This window comes from Canis lupus, chromosome 10 (assembly GCF_048164855.1).
Source record: "Canis lupus baileyi chromosome 10, mCanLup2.hap1, whole genome shotgun sequence".
Lineage (NCBI taxonomy): Eukaryota > Metazoa > Chordata > Mammalia > Carnivora > Canidae > Canis > Canis lupus.
Window position 1 is genome coordinate 53,071,128 of NC_132847.1, and position 19,370 is coordinate 53,090,497.

Below are 19,370 nucleotides of genomic sequence, written 5' to 3' on the forward strand. Positions count from 1 at the left end.
CGGGGGTGGGGCGGGTGGGTGTGCTTGGGGCGCGCGCGCCGCCGCCGCCGCCGCCGCCGCCGCCTCAGCCTGCTGCTCCGCCTGCGCCTCCTGCTCCCGGCGCTCGGCCCCAGCACGCCGGCTCCCGAGCGGCCATGGGCGGCGCGGGGTCCGCAGTGTAGAGTCCGCCAGTCCCGGACCCGCGTCCCGCACCCTGACGGTCCCGGTAAGCGGGGGCGGGGGCGGCGGGGACTCGGCAGGCACCCTAAGGGACGAGCCTGCGGGCCGCGGACAGCCCTTTGGGGACTGTGAGGTGTTGTGTGGCAGCAGCCCCTAAGGGAGTCCCTGTGTAAGTGGATAAACCCCGAGGGTCCCCGCCTCTGCCGCTGGGAGAGTCCCGGAGGCGGTTCGGGGAGCCGCCCCCACGGAGGACCCCTGTGTGAAGGGGGACTCCAGGGCTCTCTCTGAGGAGCAGCGTGAGGGGCACTGTCCCCGCAGAGAGACCAGACCGTCTGTAGAACTCGCGGAGGCCAAGGGTAGTCTCTGGTGCTGTCTCAGTGGAAGACCATTTGAGAACATAGGGGAGCCTCGGGAGCCTGCGCGGTGGAGCGGGACCGCACAGAGGGAGGACTCCTGTGTGAAGGAATACCTTAGGCTGAGCGCTAGAACCGCCGGAAGGAATGAATCTCTGACTGGAAGGAGAGGAGGCTGCTACGGGATCTAGGCCAGGAGTAACTTCCCCATATGCACCAAAGGAATTTGGCCTTGACTTTTCTAGGGGTCAGTGTGCCCGAAGTTGTGTCCCTCCAAGGTGGTTGAGGGGCTGGGGCCCTGCGGGGCTGCTGCCTTTGTCCATTCCTTCCCGCAACCCCGTTAGAAATTTATTCTCCGCGGTAGCCCAGATTGGCTCCAGGCTGGAATTTGTGGAGGCAGGAACTTCTCTTAGAGCAAAGGGCATAGGGGAAGGGAGGACCACTGAGGCCTCTGAAGCAAAGATGGGAGACTTGAGGCCCTGGGCTCGACTGTCCATAAGCAAGCAGTTAAGATGAGGTGGAGTAATTGATCCTGGCTGGTCCTGGAAGAGAAAGCCCTTTGAACGGAGGAAAAAGGATGCATGAGATTATTGAGCTCCAGTGTTTAAACATGTAACTCTTCTAACAACCTTGTGATATTATCCCTTCAGTGATAATTAAACTGAGACTCAGAGATTTTAAGCAATTTGTAAAAGGTTACAGAGGTTGGAATCATGAAATATGTTTTTTCAGATTTTATTTGGGAAGAGATATCAAAGAGAGACAGAAGCAAGAATTATGTTTGCTTAAGTTTAAGAGGTAAAACTATATAAAACTCTTAGAAGAAAAACGGAAATATCTTCAAAACCTTGGATTTGGCAGTGGTTTTTTAGGTATAACATCAAAAGCACAGACGAGAAAAAATAGAAAACTTGGACCTCCTCAAAATTTAAACTTTTGTGCATCAAAGGATTCACTGAAGAGAGAAAGGACAACCCATGGAATGGGAGAAAATACTTGCAAACCATATATCTGGTAAGTGATCAACATCTACTATGCATAAAGAACTACAAGTCAACGACAACAAAAACTACACTCAGTTCAAAAATGGAAAGGATGTGAATAGACATTTCTTCAAAGAAGTTACATAAATGCCTAACCAGCACTATTCTCAAAAAAAAAAAAAAAAAAAGAAAAAAGAAAAAACCAGAAAATAATGTGAAGATATGGAGAGATTGGAATGCTAGTACATTGCTAAAGAAATGCAAAGTAGTGCAGCTGCTGTAGAAATGTTTTATGGTTCCTCAAAAAGTTACAAAGAATTTTCATATGACCCAGCATTTCTACTCTTTAGTGTATATCCAAAAGAAATGTGGTATGATATGGAAACTGGCCAAATTACAAATTTGGTAGCTCTCTCCTGTGATCAAAGAAATGACCGATTTTGTTGTATTGGTTACCTGTCATCATTCCTGCTAACCCCAACTCAGTAATCAGGTTCCATCTCTGAGGAAGCACAGTGGATATGATGTGTTCAGGATTATACTGTTTCTAGAAACAAGTTCTGAAGAATTGGTCTTATTAGACCCTTCTGCTCCACTTTGAACTACAGAGAGGATACTGACACTGTGATCTCAAATAAACTCTTTGATTCCTTCAATCATCTTTGCAGCATTTCTTTAAGAAAGATTTATTCAGGCCAGCCTGGGTAGCTCAGTGGTTTAGCACTGCCTTCGGCCCAGAGTGTGATCCTAGAGACCTGGGATCGAGTACCACATCGGACTCCCTGCATGGAGCCTGCTTCTCCCTCTGCCTGTGTCTCTGCCTCTCTCTCTCTCTCTCTCACATGAATAAATAAAATATTTTTTTAAAAAAGAAAGATTTATTCAGCTCTTGTGCTGTGTAAAGCAGTGTAAACTATTCTGATTGTTCCTCCTTCCTGAATCCAAAGAAAATCTGGAACTCCTATTTTTACCTGTGGAACTTACTGATTTGAGTTGTTTTCCCCACTTCCCTTCTCAGGTTTCTTTTACTTTATTAGTTTTCTATTACTCTGCAACAAATTACGACAAATATGGTGTTTTAAAATGGTACACGATTTATGATCTCACAGTTATGGTCTGACAAGGTGGCAAAGTATTGGCTGAGCTGTGTTCTCATCTGGAGGCTTGCATGGGGAAGAATCTTCCAAGCTCACTCAGGTTGTTGGCAGAATTCATTTCTCTGCAGTCATAATAACCGTGGCCCTGGATTCTTGTTAATTCTTAGCTGGAAACTACACATAGCATCTAAAGACCACCTATAGTTCCTAGAGGGTAAACGAACCCCCCCCCCCAACATGGCCACTTCAAGGTCTGTCCACACTCAAGAAGATGGGATTACACAAAGCACGAACACCAGGGAGTGGGAACATGGGGGAAGCCACCTTAGAGACTTCCTCCATAAAGAATACCTAGAAAAGGTTTAGTTTGCTCTTATTTCTTCCATTTTGTTTGGCTAATGGGGCCTATTCTATTTTCTTGTCTCTTTGGGATTTACCACCCCTTTGCCCCTGGTGTCTGAAGTTTTTTTCAAGCCCTTCTCAAATTACCACAAATTCCTCAACATGAATGTTGTCTCTATGATAATATCTTCTATCTCTCTTTTGTTCTTTGATAAGGACACAGAAAACCCCAGTTCCACTTATCTGCTAAAGAAGTACTCATTAAGCATAAATAGTGGGGTATTTCTGAATTGATTTTTTTTCTTTTTCTTTAAAAAATATTATTTATTTATTTGATAGCACAAACAAGGGGGGTGGTGGGCAGAGGGAGAGGGAGGAGCAGGTTCCCCACTGAGCAGGGAGCCTGCTACAGGGCTCCATTTCAGGACCTGGAGATCATGATTTAGGCTGCTTAACTGACTGAAACACCCAGGTACCTCAACTGATTTCCTTTTTAACCTGGATGTCTCTCCTAGGACTTCTTTCACACATGGAAAGCAATTTTTTTTTTCTAAACCATTCATTTATTTCTAACATTGCTAGTTATGGTTGGGAGAAACAACCTACAATGGGCTCTTAGCATTCCTGAATGTTTTTACTGGGTATGTCAAGAAAGTAGGGCACTGTTTTCCAGGCCATTTCTTGAAACTGTATTTACAACAAGCACCTTGAAAGAAGGCAACATCTCTCCCTGGACAAAGACCAGACTGCTTTTTCTTCCTATAAAAGGGGTGGGCCAAAAAAAAAAAAATTAAAAGGAGTGGACCCCAAATCTTAGCATTCCTCTCCTGTAACACAGACTACTGTAAGTAGGCATCTGTCATAGATGTATCTGTCATATATGTCACTTATTTTTTTAGAGATTAAAACTGATTTTACTGATTTCTGAAGCACCTCGTGCATATTTTGGAGCTTGCAGCCCTGAACCAAGCCCATCTCTTGGTCCTCAGGCCAGACTGAATATAGACATTGGGGAAGGGGACACAAAGAGTGGTGGGTATATACCTGAGTTGTGAGTGTCCACCTAAGAGTTGTGATCTGTTGGGTGAAGATTTTGGGTTGGTGAATTCCTGCCAGAGCCTAAGCAGTATTTAACAACCTCTAGGATGGCCGAGGTGCAGAGGAGTCCTATACTAAAGGTCCTGGTGCCTGGTGTTGAGAAGTGAGGAGGTAGAGGATGAGGGAGGTATAATGACTTGCTTCAGCTTTACCTTTGCTGATGAGTTCCTTGTGCATATACCCTTTCGTCAGATTGAGATTCTGGAGGAGGGGGAGAAGAAGTGTGCTAGTTTATCCTACTCTCACCCAGTGTCAGTAGGTCCACTATATTTTTAGGACAGGCACCTAGGCCAGGCTCTGAGATACAGCTCCTAGGTATGGTTGTTGCAAGTGTTGGAAATCTCCAAACCTCTTCAGCCCCAGGTCCCAGGCACATTTGCTTCTGCCTGGATGGGGGATCCAAGGCCACAGATGCTCCCAGCTTGACAGGAAGGAGCCAGGGAAGGGTATAGCGGGAATTTCAGCTTAGAGGCTGGGTTAGTCCCAGAGGACTGGGCTGGGCCCTTGCACACTTTTCTGTTTAACAAGAGTCAAATAGCCTGGGTACCTAGCTGAACACTGAGCACTACAGGGACATCCTGCCCTGATGACTATGCAGGTGTTACTGAAGGAACTATGAGTTCCTGGAGTGCAGTTGACTCATATTGTCATAACTATGTGATATTTGTGCATCTAGTGCAGGTACAGGTGTAGCTATGTATGGTTTAGGTAACTGTGCTTAGAATAGCATTGATATGGTGGTTACAGATTGGAGGTAGACAATGGTAAGCATAAGGCAAAGTATAGATTTTGGGGGTAATTGCCACCAGTATTCCCTTGAAAGGGTGTGTCCGTCTGCTTTATTCTTCCCTTAGAATCTGTGTCTGCTGAGGCTGGGGGTCAGGACCCTGCAGTAAACTGAGGACACTCCTGGGGATGAAGATGGGTGTATAGGTGAGGGATGGGGCTGCTGAAGAGGGCAGTGGATTCACTGCTGACCTTGTCATTTCTTTGAAAGCCCACGGCCAAGTTGTTGAGACCAGGGGTATGCATGTGAAACCAGGACTATCCTTAGTAAAGCACAAGCATGAGACAGGAATTATAAAACAGAGTTTATTTTATTTTTATTTTTTTTATTTTGTTTTCTATTTAATATTTATTTTTTATAAATTTATTTTTTATTGGTGTTCAATTGCCAACATATAGAATAACACCCAGTGCTCATCCCATCCAGTGCCCCCCTCAATGCCCCCCACCCAGTCATCTCCACCCCCCTCCCACCTCCCCTTCCACCATCCCTGGTTCGTTTCCCAGAGTTAGGAGTCTCTCATGTTCAGCAGAGTTTAGAGGAGGGAAAGAAAGACAAGCCTGGTTTAAGGTGTGGCCTAGGCGGCTTTATGGAGGAGAGCAACTTTGGGGGATGAATTTGGACCGCATTTGTGTTTGTCGGTCTGTATCTGTTTGCAAGGGTGAAACCTGTGTTTGTGTCTGCCTGTGTGCTTGTGGCAGTGTCTGCTCCAGCATGTCTGACTCAGGGTGTTCTTGAGTCTATGCAGGTGTGTTTCCTGGGCATGTCTCTGGGCACTATTCTGAATTAGTTTTGGAGTGGCCTCATTGAATTTGTGTCTTTGTGTTTGTGTATCTGTGTGGCTAGATATCTGTGTCCATGTGTCTCTATGTGTGGGATTTGGCTCTGGCCTCTCACTTTACCCTGCCCCTCTCCCCTGACACTCCCCAGCTGCCAGCATCATTTACCGCCAGCATCATTTACCATCCCGCTGTCTGGATTCCCACGGGTCCAGCTGCCTGCCCAGGGTCCTGCCCTCGTGGCCTCTGTAACAGGCCTGACCTTGGGGCGATACACTCTGGAAAGCCCCCAGTATGCTCCTTTCCTGGCCACAGACCCAGAGAAGCTACCGTCGAGGCGGGAAAAGGGGGGCAGTTGGCAGCACCCGCCCCTCCTTCTGGAAATGGAGATCTCCCTCTGGCCCCTTCCCAGGCCCCCTTTCCCTCCCCATGCTCTCATCCAGACCAAGTATTCAGGGTCCTGGCCTCGCTGTCTCTGGGGATAGGAATGAACAGTCCTCTGCAGGCCCAGCCAGACCTAAAGGGATCTGGTCCTCTGTGTCCCGCAGCACCTTACATTGTGTTCATTCCTCATACCCCACCTAAAGTCCGGGCTGTCTTCCCTTCTTTCCTCTCCCTGCATCGGACACAGCAACCATTCTTGTTCTTCATTCTGTGACAGCCCTGGCCTCTGCCATGGGCCTCTGAGCCCAGTGGAACATTAGGCTTTGGATGGCTGGGAAAGAGAAGAAGCCCAGCCCACTCTCACATGGTGCAGGAAGTAGCATCTGTGGGGTTTATTCCTGTTCTCATTCTGAGTTCACTGCCTTCCCTGAATGGGCCGTGGTAAGCAGGTACGGAAATGAAGCAGTCATGGTCTCTATCCTCTAGGACTCAATGTTTGACAGGAGAAGTGATTTTGTGGAGAAGCCACTCTCCTGCACTGCAGTGGTCAGTTGCCTGAAATTCCCTCCATAGAATTCTCAGGTGCCCTCTGCAGAGATTAAGGGAAGGGGTCCATGGGGTCCATGGGTTCCCCATGACACGTTACCTCAGAGCGCCAGAGGTGAACTCCAGGGTTCCCTAGCAAGCACTGATATATTCCTAGCATCTACCACCAATTCTGGAGTAGTAAATGCTTGAGTTTCTGTAAAAATTCTGATTTTTACCTCTCTTGAGCCTAGGAAAACTGGAGGGTGGGGGTTGTGCTAGGGTTATGAGATGGGATGAACAAGGCTTCATCCCTCAACAGCATCCTACATGAGTCACGGGCTCTGACCCCTGTCTTCTCTCAGCTCTTGACTTTGCTGAAAACTGAGAATCCTGAAGGTGTTTGTTCCAGCTCATCTTTATACCCTCAACCCTTTGTTGTAAGACCTTGGTCAGCACTATGAACTCACACTGCTCTGGGACAGGTAGTAGTGTTAGGGGACCATGGGAAGGACCTGCTCCACCTAAGTCAGGATGTGTGCACATTAACCTTGTCTTCCCACATGATGCTGCTGTGATCTTTTCTGGGTCATTCTCTTCATGCCGAGTCCTCCCTCATGTCTCCTTGTTCTGTGGCTGTCTGCCTAACTTCCACTAGGCAGGGAGGATGTGCCTGTCATAAGATCTCCTTTGGTCTTTGGGGATGCCTTAGGAAAACACCTGGAGGTTGTTGGCTCAACAGACCTGGGCCTTATATCTTCTCACCTTGGGAGCCACAACGGGGGCTGGTCCCCCATCTCTTAAGCACAGAGTCATCATTTAGAGCAGGGACACATTCATGTTTCTTCCCATCCTGGCTTTTTTCCCATCCTGCTAGCAGTAGACATGTTGTGCTAAGTGCTAGGGTCCTATCGTGGATGAGAGGCCTGCCATTGCCTCTTGGTTTGATGGATGTTGAATTTCTTTAGGAATCAATGAAGTAGAGTCATCCCACAGTCCTTCATACTGTATCATAGGGAGACTGCAGCATTTCTTACACTTCCTCTAGCTCTTGGCTCATGTGGGAATGCAGAGGTTTCACCTTCTGAGAAATGTGAGGTATCCAAAACAGAGGTGCATCCCATCTACTCAGAGCAACCTTTTTTCCTGCCTGCCAGTTCTCTCCTCCTACCCTTTAAACATATCTAGTCTTTGAACATTAAGATGCGCTACCTGTCCTCTTTGTCTCTAGCCTCACGCACTAGGCTCCACTCATCTAGAACTTCCCTGAAATCTCTCCCGCCATTCTAATCATCTGAGAGCATTGTCATACACATAATCAGCAGAGGAAACACCTTTTTCTGATGACTGGATATGGACTGTTAGCGATGAAACATCAAAATGACACCAATGGTTTCAGACTGAACGGACAAGAGGAAGTGCCATTAACTGATGTGGGAAACACTGCAATTGGAATAGGTCTGGTATGTGTGATTGGGTGGTGTTAAGGGGGCAGGGAATTAGGATTTCACTTTTGAGATGAATATTGGACAACCATGTGTATATGTTTGGGTTTTTAAAAAAGATTTTATTTATTTATTTATTTATTTATTTATTTATTTATTTATTTATTTATTTATGAGAGAGCACAAGTTGAGGGGAGGGACAGTGGAAGAGGGAAAAGCAGACTCCCCACTGAGCACAAAGCCTAACTCAGGGCTGGATCCCAGGACCTTGGCACCATGACCTGAGCTGAAGGAAGATGCTTAAATGACTAAGCCATCCAGGTAGCCCTGTATAAATTGTTTAGACAGTTTTTTTTCAAGATTTATTTATTCATGAGAGACACACAGAGAGAGGCAGAAACACAGGCAGAGGGAGAAGCAGGCTCCATATAGGGATTCTGACGTGGGACTGGATCCTGGAACTCCAGGATCCTGCCCTGGGCTGAAGGCAGGCGCTAAACCGCTGAGCCACCCAGGGATCCCCTGATTAGACAGTTTGGTCACACAAGCCTACTCGGTAATGATCTCTATAGAGGTAAAGCCTGTCTTTGGTGATTGTTTTGTCTGGCATAGTTCCTGACACATATCAAGTACACAAATATTTTAATTGTCAAATGCAAGATGCCTCTCAAGGTCATTTTTATTGTGAACTTTTTATGTGACCCTCGAGTCCTTTTCATCAGCTGAGTACTTCCTTCTATGGCAGGACCTCACACACCATTGTGCTCATCACATTGATGTAATAATTTATCTGCTTCCTCAGTCCAGGTTTGGATTCAAGTCTATTAAGTATTGCCATGCACCAACCACTATCCTAAGCCCTGGGGATATGAGATTCTATTGTAATTTTTTAGGAGAGAAAGGGTGAGAAACTAAATCAGAAGCAGAGGCAGTAAACATAGAGGAAAGGGGCAACGTGAGGTTCTATAAAAATTAGAACCAGTGACTGACTTGATGTATGGTTTGTGCAAAAAAGTGGATGTATAGTGATATTCCCTGACATTAGAAAGGAGTTTGATGGGGCAGAAGGTGTTTGGAAACTTTGAATTAATTTGCATTGTCTTTGGAGCAAGATGGAGCTTCCTTCTATCTATTGGCTATACAGTTGAAGCTCAGAAGAAAGACTAGAGCAACAAAGTGACTTTGGGAATCATCAGTATATTAACAGCAATTGAGGTTTGGGTATGGATATACAGTTCTCCCCCTTTCCCAGATAAGCTGGGGCTCGGAAATATTAAGTAACTTGTCAAATGTCAGAGTTAGGATTCTAACTCTGATTTTTTTTTCACATTCCATTCTTGTGACTTAGGCCTTAAAATCTGCATCCTTTCTAAGGGTCGCACATTTGGCTTGAAAATGGTAAAAACACATGCTTGAGGATTTTGTAATGCTTTCCTTGTGTTTTGCTGCCCTTTATTCATGTTTATTATCTTTCTCTGAAATCATTCTCTGGTCTGAAATTTCAGTCAGAAGTTTCCTTCTGAAGGAGACCCAAATTTTTTATTCATACAGAACCTTATATTGAGTGGAATAAGCACAACCTTCAGCTATGCTGTTCTGTTGTAGCCTCCTTAAGGGCCAGGATTCCAGTCCTCCTTCCACGGGCACCATTGCCTGCCCCAACTCAGTTAATGGAGAATTAGGACAGGTCCATTCACACCTCTTTGGGAGGTCAGGGAATATTAATCTGATGGCCACCGTTAAGAGATCCACTTCATGGCAATGGCTATAGAGGCTGGTGGTGGTGCTGGAGTTGAGGGTGGGAGTGCAGGTTGACTGAAGAGGAAGTGGGAAAGGGCTCTAGTATTGACTTACTATGGCAAGTTATTGGAGGGTTCGTAAAACAGGTCTGTAGGAGGAACTTCATTTAGCCTATATGTAAGGGAGTATATAGGCAAGATATGGTGAGATCAGCTTGCCTCTCAGTCTTTCTCTTGGGTAGTTCTTGGTAGTTCTGGCATAGTTCATAGAATTTCACATTATCTTTCCCTTAATGATAAACACATATTACTACAAAATAGCCAATTATTGGATAGTCCAGAAAAACCAAAGGGGCCACAGTCCCTATTCAGTGCTGAGCAGCTTATCCGGTTTAGAGTCTCATGTGTGGCATTAAATTCTGGATCCCTGGCCACCTTCTGTGACTGTTTAATGGAACAGAACACTTTAGAAAAGTTTCCTAACTGCTTTTGTTTGTCTGCTTTAACAGTAAAAGTGCTTCTAAAAACAAACAAACAAACAAACAAAAAAAAACCAGTAAGTGGTTCTGATGCTTTCTGAAATGCATGGGGACATACTGAAGAAAGGGGGAATGATGACAGGCACCGAGGACAGGAGGAGGCAGACTAATCGGTGCTATCTTTGGCTGGGGAGAGGACAAGAGTCATCCTCTGAGGAGAAGACACTGGGCAGATCCTGGGAGCTGAATACAGCTGAATTCGACACTGTACAATGTGCACGAACACATCAAAATAAACATATACAGTCACATAATCATGTGTACGTATGTTCAGGAAGGAAAGACTGGTAAAAGGAGAAAGTGGAGAAGGATTGCAGTTATAGGTGGTATAGAAATGAGACATAGCAGTAAGGCTGGGTACAAGCTGCTGGCAGTACTTGACAAGATGGGATGTCTTTAGAAAAGACAAGATTGAATGTCTTTAGAAAACCACTTGTGATAGGGGTGGTAGAAGGGGAGGAGGGCGGGGGGTGGAGTGAATGGGTGACGGGCACTGGGGGTTATTCTGTATGTTAGTAAATTGAACACCAATAAAAAATAAATTAAAAAAAAAAAAAAGAAAACCACTTGTGTTTGTGGTTCTTTCCCAGCCGTTTCAAAACTTAGACAGCTGCTCTTAAGTACACTAAGGACAAACAGATTGAAACTCAGATTTAGTCACCTACTTTCCCCCAAAGCACTTAAACCTTGGGTTGACTTGCTGGCACCAGACTCTTTTGAATGCAAAGTAAATTGGTTTTGTTCCCTTATCTTACCCTCGTCAGGAACATGTCAGTCTCTGTCCCAGGTACTCAGACGTCCATCTACATGCTCCCACTCCCTGATTCTCTCCCTGTCAGCCCTTGGGAGTGGGGGACAAGCCCCTCTTCATGGCCTACTGTGATCTCCATTCCAAAAGTCACTCATTCCATGCAGCTGGCAGGCAGTGGAGGCGAGCTATGGGCAAGAGAGTTACAGCAGCCTCGCAGATGAGTTCTCCAGAAAGATCTTGCCAATTACCAACAGGGAGCAGAGGAGGGGGGATTCTATCATTTGCTTTTAATATCCTGTCATATTAGCTACCTGCTTTTGATAAACACAAAGTACCTCCTCAAGGTTGGAGCACTGTGGCACTCCTCTAAAACCCTCCCCTGCAGACTGTGGGCCTTTACAGGAGTCATCAGTGAATTCTGCCTGTGGGATTCCTGGCCATTCCTTCTTGTCACTACTATCCTCCTCACGTCCACATTGCTCCTCTGGGCCCAAGGACACCAATGGAAAGCCATGATAGAATTCAAGCCTGACCTTTACGTAGCTTACCTTTCTTCTCTGCTCAAGCCCCTTTATCCACAGTCCAGGGTAGGCTGGGAGGAGTTGTGTGGAAGGCTGACCCAGCTTAAGTGTGGGTTAAAGCTCCTTCTCTAGTTGGGAAGGACATTTTAGCCTCCCTTCATGCCTTGCCTTAACACAGCACAGTGGAGAGAAGGAGGAGACAGACAGTTCTTTGCTTAGGGACATGGATGTATTTTGGGTGGCACTCTGCCCCACCTGTACATTAATGAAAATGACAGTAGCAGCCCTCTTCAAGGGACACAGATGTTGGGGAGCCTACAAAGTCTTTTGATTGTATTGAGTCTTCTTGAGCAGACCAACGTTTCCCTCTAAGGTGAGAGGTGAGATCTAGGGTGCATTCCCTGATTGGGTGACACAAGCCATTCGAGGGCAGTGCCTAGGGCAGTGGCGAGGGTGGTCCAGGACTGAGGCAGAATGGAGTTGGTGAGAATGGGAGCGGTGCCGGAGCTTACTGTCTGGGGAATGGAGTCCATCCAAGAAGCCCAGGCACACCTGCTTCTCGGTGGGGGAAGATTGGGCCTTGGAGTTCCCTCTTGTCTTCTGAGTGTTGGTTTGCCCCACCGGACTTTTGGCAGGAGCCAGGATCTTTTGTACATTTTCTTTTCTGGGGTTGGCCACCTTCCCAGCTATAGAGAACATGGATTCCTTATGCCCTTTGCCTTTCATCTTGGAGTTAAAACAGTACAGGAAGGATTTCATCCTACTTCTCAAGCCTGCTTCTGGAAGGCTGGGCCTCTTGTGAGTATGGACTGGCATCTCCTGTCCCTGCAAAACCTGACCTTTCAAAGTTTGGCCCTGCAAAGGCCTAGCCTGAATGAGTTGGCCCAGGAAAGGCTGGCCCTGTGATGCCTGGAGCACCATAGGCTGGACATTCTTAGGAATCCTTGCTGGCTTGAGGATGACACTGAGCTTGGTTAGACTGTCGTGCAGGTCATTCTTCTCGGATACTTTAACCCCAGGGATTCCTGGAGATGGCTCTGGAAGCTTAATCTGAGGGTGATGCCGGGTATTGTGTTCAAAGGGAGCAGCAAGATGAAAATTATGGCTCTTTCGCTGGGGGGTGCGGGGTGCCCTATTCAGAAGTATCCCTTTTGGCCTCTGGGCTTCATCGGGGTCGCTTATTTCTCTTGTAAAGGAGCATGGAAACCCTGCATCCCCTTCCCCATGGTCTCCTGCCAATTTGGGTTTCCCTGGGTCCTCTCTCTTTTCTGCCAGCATGGGGACCTGGGCGGAGTCCTTGCTTTTGCCAGGGCTTTGGGGCTCAGGGCTCCAGGGCTCCTCCAGGCTGGGGCTGTTCGCACTGGCTTCCAGGTGAACACAGAGCACCTGGGCCTCCTTCACGTCTCCGCTGGGCGGTGAGATCTTGGAGGCCCAGTGGGCAGAGCCATGAGGTACTGCTCTTGAACTAGGCTGCTTCTGGTTCTGCTGCACTGCCTTTAACTCAATGGCCAGCTGTTCTTTCAGGTGAAGCCATTCTGGATCTGGGGCACGAGGAGCATCTGGTGGGATGGGGAGATCCTGGAGCAGTGTTTTTCCTTGATTGTTTAGACTCCTGAGAGACTCCTGTGTGGATGTGTTGTCTGGGGTTGCCCCAGTTTGTTCTCTGGACTCCCTTGCCTTTATGGGAATTCCCAGTTGTATCTCTAGGATCTTCTTTCTTAGATGGAAATTTAGTTTGGCTAAGATGGGTTTTTTGAGTGTGTAAAGCTCAGAGGCCTCTGCCTGGCTTTCTAGAGGCACCTCCTCGATCATTTGTTCCACCTGTTCTTCCACCTGGCGCTCCTCTGCAGTGTCTGCACAAGTCTTGTTGGCATCTTGGAAGCATGGCCCAGGACTCAGGCACTGCTCTTCAGATGAGATCATCTGAGTCAGAGGTTCAGTAGGGAATTCGCCAGGTCCAGGCACCATTCCTGTGATTACAGCTTGGGTAGAGATTGCCGGTGCCATGGCCCTAGAGAGAGCCACATAATAAAGAGCAGGCAGCCCTGACAAGAAGGCAAGGTACTTGTGCCTCAGAGTCGTCTCCAGTTTCTCAATGGCTCCCTCGGACAGGGCTTGGGGCAGCTTAATGTGTTCAGTGACAGGGTCTGGTGGGGCTTGTTGCTGTTGATCAAGGGCCGTTGGTATCCAGGCCCCAGCTTTCTGTTGTAGGGCAGGGTCAGTTGTGGCCTGTAGCTCCAAGGGCTTGCTTTCTGGGATGCAGGTGAAGGGAGCCACTTGCAGGCCCCCAGGAATTATGCACTGCCAAGAGCTACATACACAAGCAGGGACCTTGCCCTGGTGAATCTGCCCACATTTGGAGTTGATGTGGCTCTGCAATATTGCCTTAGCCTGGTCAAACAAGTGTGGCATGGGGACTGGTACTTGGTCTGTGACTGGAGAGAATGGGTCACCGGCCCCAGGTGCCTCTAGGGCTGTAGGTTGGGGAGCATGCACAGTGGCTAGGGCTGTGCTGCTCCAGGACAGAGTTGACTGATCAGATGAGGACAGGAGCAGTTGGATGGACTCCTGGATCTTCTGGGGCAGGCCCCAGCGATGGTGAATCAACTGCCGCTGGAGATGGAATTCCAGCAGTCTCCGGCCATGCTCCGGGAAGAAAACTAGTTCCCTAGTGAGGACTGTGATGGGCTTCACTGGCCAAGAAGTTTTCTCAGGAGACTGGGCCCTGCCATCGGGCCTATACTGCATGGGGTTCTGGGTATTCTGAGGTCTCTGAAAAACAGCTGACAAGCCCCATCGAAGCTGGAGCTGCCTCTGCAGCAGGTGCCATTCCAAGGCATTGCACTCAGCCAGCGTCAGAAGTGGGACACTGTTTTGAGGTTGTTGGTTGTCAGATGGAATGACCCAGTTTTGGGAAGATGGGGAAGAAGATGCATCTGACTGGGGTGGAGTTTTAGGCAGCAGAGGGAGGATGGAGAAGTCCTTGAGAAAAGGGTCCTTCAAGGGATGCTTGGACACGCTCCCGTTCATGGAGAAGTTTTGAGAGCCTAAGAAGGTGTTAACCAGGGACTCACTGTGCAGAGATGGGAGTCCACAGAATAACTGGATGTATTTCTGCTGCAGATGGCCCACTGAATCATGATTCTGGTAACCAGGAAGTGCATAGAGGGCACTTGAGTCTTTAAGGGCTGGAGAGGGCAAGGCCAGGGCCATATGGTTTGGGATTTGCTGCTGGTGGTGTCTTTGTTCTGGGCCCATGATGGACCACTCAGAAACCCAGAAGGCCTGGGTAGGCTGGTTAGCCATACATGAAGCCCAGTTCTCGCAGGAATAGGGCCCGAGTGTTTCGATAGAAAACTTAGAAGTATTCTTCTGGATGAAAGAAACTGGTTGGTTATTGATAGCTTGGCAAAACAAAGGTGGGTTTGGCATAAGCTGCCGCAGGGACTCCTCCACACGTCTGGGTAGCCCCCACCTCTGGAAATGCATCCATTTTTTCACATGTACTTCAAGAAGCCTCAAGACTTCAGGACTGAGGAATGGCAGGTGGGCAGGGAGGACAGTAACCATATGCCAGGCCATAGGGTGGGTCAGTGTAGTGATTTCTCGGTTTAGGGTCTGCAGAGAGACCTGGGAATTCAAGGGCCAATGCCCTTGGTTTCCACAGACAAGGCCGGGAGTGCTCTGTATCATCTGCTGCTGGTTTACTGGAACCTGAGGCTCTTCAAGTCTTAAACAAGACATAGTCTCTGGGACACAAGTCACCTCCGGAATTTGAAATCCCTGCCCCAGCTGGAGGTGTTCAGCCCAGCAATCATGGATCCTGACTGCATCAGTTGACTGGACAGCTGATTGTGTTAAGCATTTCTGATCCATTAATTCTAACACTGGAGGCGTTGCAGATCGAAATGAAAGTGCTTTGCAGTGTAGGGAACGTTGCTGCAGACTCTGTTCAAACGACACAGTAGACATGGACAAAATCTCTAAGCAAGAGGAGCCCTGCAATGGTCCTGATGAAGGGGAAGATATCAGGGTGTTCTCACCTACCAGCAACTGCTGAATCTCCAGAGCCATGGCATTGCAGATTTGGCAGCAGGTATCTGCACACAGGAGCCGCCGCACACTTCCTTCCTGAGGAAGCCAGTCCTGGCTAGGAAGGGAAGATGGCAACGGTTACTGATGGAGTAACACCTCTTCTTTGTTTTTTTCTTTGGTGCTTTTTTAAGTCATCTCCATGCCTAGCATAGAGCCAATGTGGAGCTTAATCTCACAACCTGAGATCAAGACCTGAGCTCAGATCAAGAGTCAGACACTTAACTCACTGAGCCACCCAAGCACCCCAACACCTGCCTCTTTGAATATGTGTGGCCTGGAGATTTGGCCCACCTTCCCCTAGTCCTGGAACCCCAGGGCATTTACCCATCTCCTTTTCTTCCTAGGAAAATGCCATTAGCAAGTTATGTTGGGCTGGGTTGGACTGAGGGTCTGGAGCTTGTTGGGCAAGGTCTCAGACAACGCATGGAAACACAGGGCCATGAGAGACACTGAGACGTGGGGTGCATTCTCTGTTGGTCTGTGTTGAGAAACTACACCAGAAGGGAACCAGGCAGTGGTGGGGAGCCAATGGCTGGCTGAGGGGCAGCACCAGGAACATTACAGGGGGAACCTGCAGTTAGTCTCTTCTGGAGCTAAGAAGGCCACAGCCTGGCATTCAGTATTTCTAAGCTGTGGAAAATATGGTCTTTGTGGGAACTCTGCATTGTGGGGACTATGGGGTGTCCCAGATCCTGTAAATAGTCTCTTGAGAGCCAATTCCCTTCCTTAGAGATTTTAGGAAGAGGATAAGATGACGGACTCCTTTCTGAGGGCTGTCCCAGGAATTGGCCTCCCTGAAGACAAAACCATGGAAGTAATGTCAGCAGGTTCTATGGGTCTGCCCTTGAATGGTTGCAACAGGAATATGACAATGGTGATTTGTTTATATATGCATTTATCTATTCTCTTGACTGGATAACTTATATTGTGGCTGAGCGCAAACTCATGTAGAGTCTTCAATGAATTACATACTAGCAAAATCCTGACTTTCAGGACCACTGTGAACCTAGCCTAGAGCAAAACTGGGAGACTCCCCCTCCTGAGATACCTGATCCCCCTCTGCCCTGGCAACTCTCTCAACCAGTGCTCAGCATCCACTCTCTGACTCCCTCCGGGACATTTTCCCTCTCCTGGTCCCTGCCACAGGCCAACCAGAGAAATCGTCCCAGGCCAGGCTGGGGATTTGGAGGATGCAAAGAGCAAGTGATCACCTTCTCATGACAGAGAGCAGCTCCCACGGCTTATCAGCTTCTTCCTGACAAAATCTCCTAGCTGAAAAACCAGCAGAGTGTTAACAAAGAATGAGAGGATGCAGGGTCATCCTATAGGAAGCTAAAGGCCTTTGAGGAAGAGGAGGCTGAAAACCCCAACAGTCAATGCTCTAAGGCACATATGCATACAGCTTAACCTACTACAACATGCTGTCCTAGACCTCATTTCATTTGATCATCACAACCACACTGCGAGTGAGGCAGGATCATGAGATGCCCATTTCATGGATCACAGACTGAGAGATGAAGTCATTTCCACAGGGTGGTAAAACTAGTAAATGACACAGCTAAGGGCTTCTGTCCTCCTTCTATATTCTTCATTCTCAAAGGCAGGTGTAATGTAGAGATTTTTGTAACATTCCCAGGCTCTGATTTTCCACCCAAGAAAGTGTTCTGGGAGAAATTGTCAACTGAGGCAATTGGAGCCTTCAGTGGTTAGAGCACCTGGTTACTGGCTCCAAGGCTCGTAGTGGGATAGGAATCAGGGGAAACTTGCCCATAGTGAGGCGAGTCAGAAGAGAGTGAGACCGTACCTCTTGATGCTGCATCTCTTATCCTGACTTTTCGGTGACGCTTAAAGACAAAATGTTAGAGTATAATGTTGGGACACCTTTTTTTAATGTTTAAAACCAGACAAAGCTGATATATATTTCCCAATCCCCTTCTATATATCTGTGTCTATATTTTACTTACTTTCCTAACTTTGCTTTCCATATCCATCTCTTTTCACCTCAACATTTCCCTTCTCTGCTTGTGTTTGATTTATTTCAAGGCTCTTCCATATTCTCATTTATTTCCCAAGAGAAGTTATGCATGAGGTTTATGATGAAGCAAGAGAAAGAGTGCAACAGAATAAAGGGCGTGTGGGTGTAATAGCTAAAGGATTTCTGTTAACAAATGCCTATAGCAACCACCAACCAGAAGAATCCTGCTAATTGGGAGGTACTCTGAGATCCAGGATGTAGATTCCATTTCATCTAGGTCTCAACTCCAACCAGATCGAAAGGTTCTTTATTTTCCAACTAGAATACACTGTAAGATGGCTTAGAAAGAAATTCTTACTAGTCCCTGAGAAGTACCATATAAGAGTTACTGATTGCATGGCATAAAATTTAGGGGGCGTGGGTGGTAAAAGGAGAGACTCTGAGATCTTAAAGGCTTCTTATCTGAGGCTTAATTAATTAATTTGGTCATAAAGTTTCCCTACCTGGCAGCAGATCCTTTGAGGTTCCAACCTTAATCCATGGTAACTCTTTGTTACTCGCCAGATAATTAGAAGAATAATAAAGATGAAGCCATAGGTATATAAGGGATACTTGAAATCCCACAGAACAAAAGTATGGCTCAACATGGTCTAAACCTCATTAACATGAAGATACTAACCATCCCTATATCTAGGCATTCAGGGTCCTGATGCCTAATGATTCTCAATGTTATGCCTTATCATCTCCACCTCATAGATGATGGAACCAGGCCATTAGACTACATCACAAAGCCCTTCTGTTTCACAAGGCAGGTGTTGTGTCAAAGACTTTTATCTGTCCTAGGGAAGCTTATGTGGTGATTAAGTCTGTAGGTGAAGGTGCCTGGTTGTCTGTAAGGGTTACAGAGCCTGAGACTAAAAGTGTCTACTTATAGGTGGTGTCTATGTCTCCACTTTGTCTTTACTGTACATATCCTACACCAGCCTGATGTCTTGGCTCTCTCCTTTACAACTGTCTGGTCACCTGTCCCCAGAAAACTGAATGTTTAGGGACATAGGACACCTTTTGTGGAAGAGTGGTTGGGACAGAGGACTCTCCACCTCCTCCTCCTGTACAGGAGCTATATCTGTGAAGCACACATGAGCTTAGGGAGGGCAGAGTCTGGTTATGGCTTGAGAATGGAGAGCTATGATATTACAGGCATTGGGTGATGGAGAATCAGAAGTATATGAAGGGGCCCATGGCTTATATAGGAGGAAAAGGGCAAGGTGACATTTAAATGCCATTGTGGGAAGCAGGGAGAAATGCCTCCTGGTCTGTGTGGCCTCAAGCTTATGAGTAGGTGGGAAGAGATATAGACACTGCCTTCTATGGAGATACAGTAACAAGATTCATTTATTGAGCTCCTTAAAAGTTGGTTTTCTAGAGATGTTTTTTACCATGTTATAGAATTCTGTCTGTTTGTGGATAGGACTACCTTCAGAGAGGCATTAGTGGCCACTTCCAACTTAAGGTCATAAGCTAGTTGGTGATCATGGTTTGAGTAGAGTATCAACTGATCTACTCTGGATACATGCTGTTTGCCTGAAGGAGGGTTTTTGTTTTTGTTTGTTTGTTTGTTTGTTTGTTTTTAACTTGGATTTCTTTTAAGATTTTATTTATTTATTCATGAGAGACACACAGAGAGAGGCAGAGACACAGACAGAGGGATGGAGAGCCCGATGTGGGACTCAGTCCCAGGACTCTGGGATCACACCCTGAGCCAAAGGCAGGCGCTCAACCACTGAGCACCCAGGCA

At 47.1% G+C, this 19,370-nt stretch overlaps 1 protein-coding gene and 1 long non-coding RNA gene across 3 annotated transcripts in view; one reads left to right on the plus strand and one right to left on the minus strand.

The window, feature by feature from the left end:
* Positions 1-48: 48 nt before the first annotated feature.
* Positions 49-19,370, plus strand: part of LOC140641636 (uncharacterized) — a 91,617-nt gene continuing 72,295 nt past the window's right edge. The window contains exon 1 of the long non-coding RNA XR_012038221.1: positions 49-205. This is a non-coding gene — a long non-coding RNA (uncharacterized lncRNA). The remainder of the gene's footprint in view (positions 206-19,370) is intronic.
* Positions 11,710-18,315, minus strand: LOC140641624 (protein SPATA31F1-like). 2 transcript variants are annotated; one of them, XM_072841766.1, is made up of 5 exons: positions 18,076-18,315; positions 17,402-17,441; positions 16,809-16,869; positions 15,550-15,652; positions 11,710-15,450 (listed from the first exon to the last, which is right to left on the minus strand). In XM_072841766.1, exons 1-5 carry the CDS (start codon positions 18,217-18,219, stop codon positions 11,890-11,892), a joined length of 3,909 nt encoding a protein of 1,302 aa, XP_072697867.1. In that variant the 5' UTR covers positions 18,220-18,315; the 3' UTR covers positions 11,710-11,889. The 2 variants fall into 2 exon arrangements, with proteins under 2 accessions (XP_072697867.1, XP_072697868.1); XM_072841767.1 differs by lacking the exon at positions 18,076-18,315 and adding an exon at positions 17,562-17,655.

What these genes read in the sequence shown, in the direction of transcription:
- LOC140641624 (XM_072841766.1), bottom strand. Translation starts at nt 18,219, where the DNA reads ATGTTGAGCCATACTTTTGTTCTGTGGGATTTCAAGTATCCCTTATAT. An exon ending in CTCAAAGGATCTGCTGCCAG is followed by an intron (nt 17,442 to 18,075) that starts GTAGGGAAACTT and finishes TTTGTCTTTAAG; the next exon opens with CGTCACCGAAAAGTCAGGAT. An exon ending in AAGAGATGCAGCATCAAGAG is followed by an intron (nt 16,870 to 17,401) that starts GTACGGTCTCAC and finishes CTGGTTTTTCAG; the next exon opens with CTAGGAGATTTTGTCAGGAA.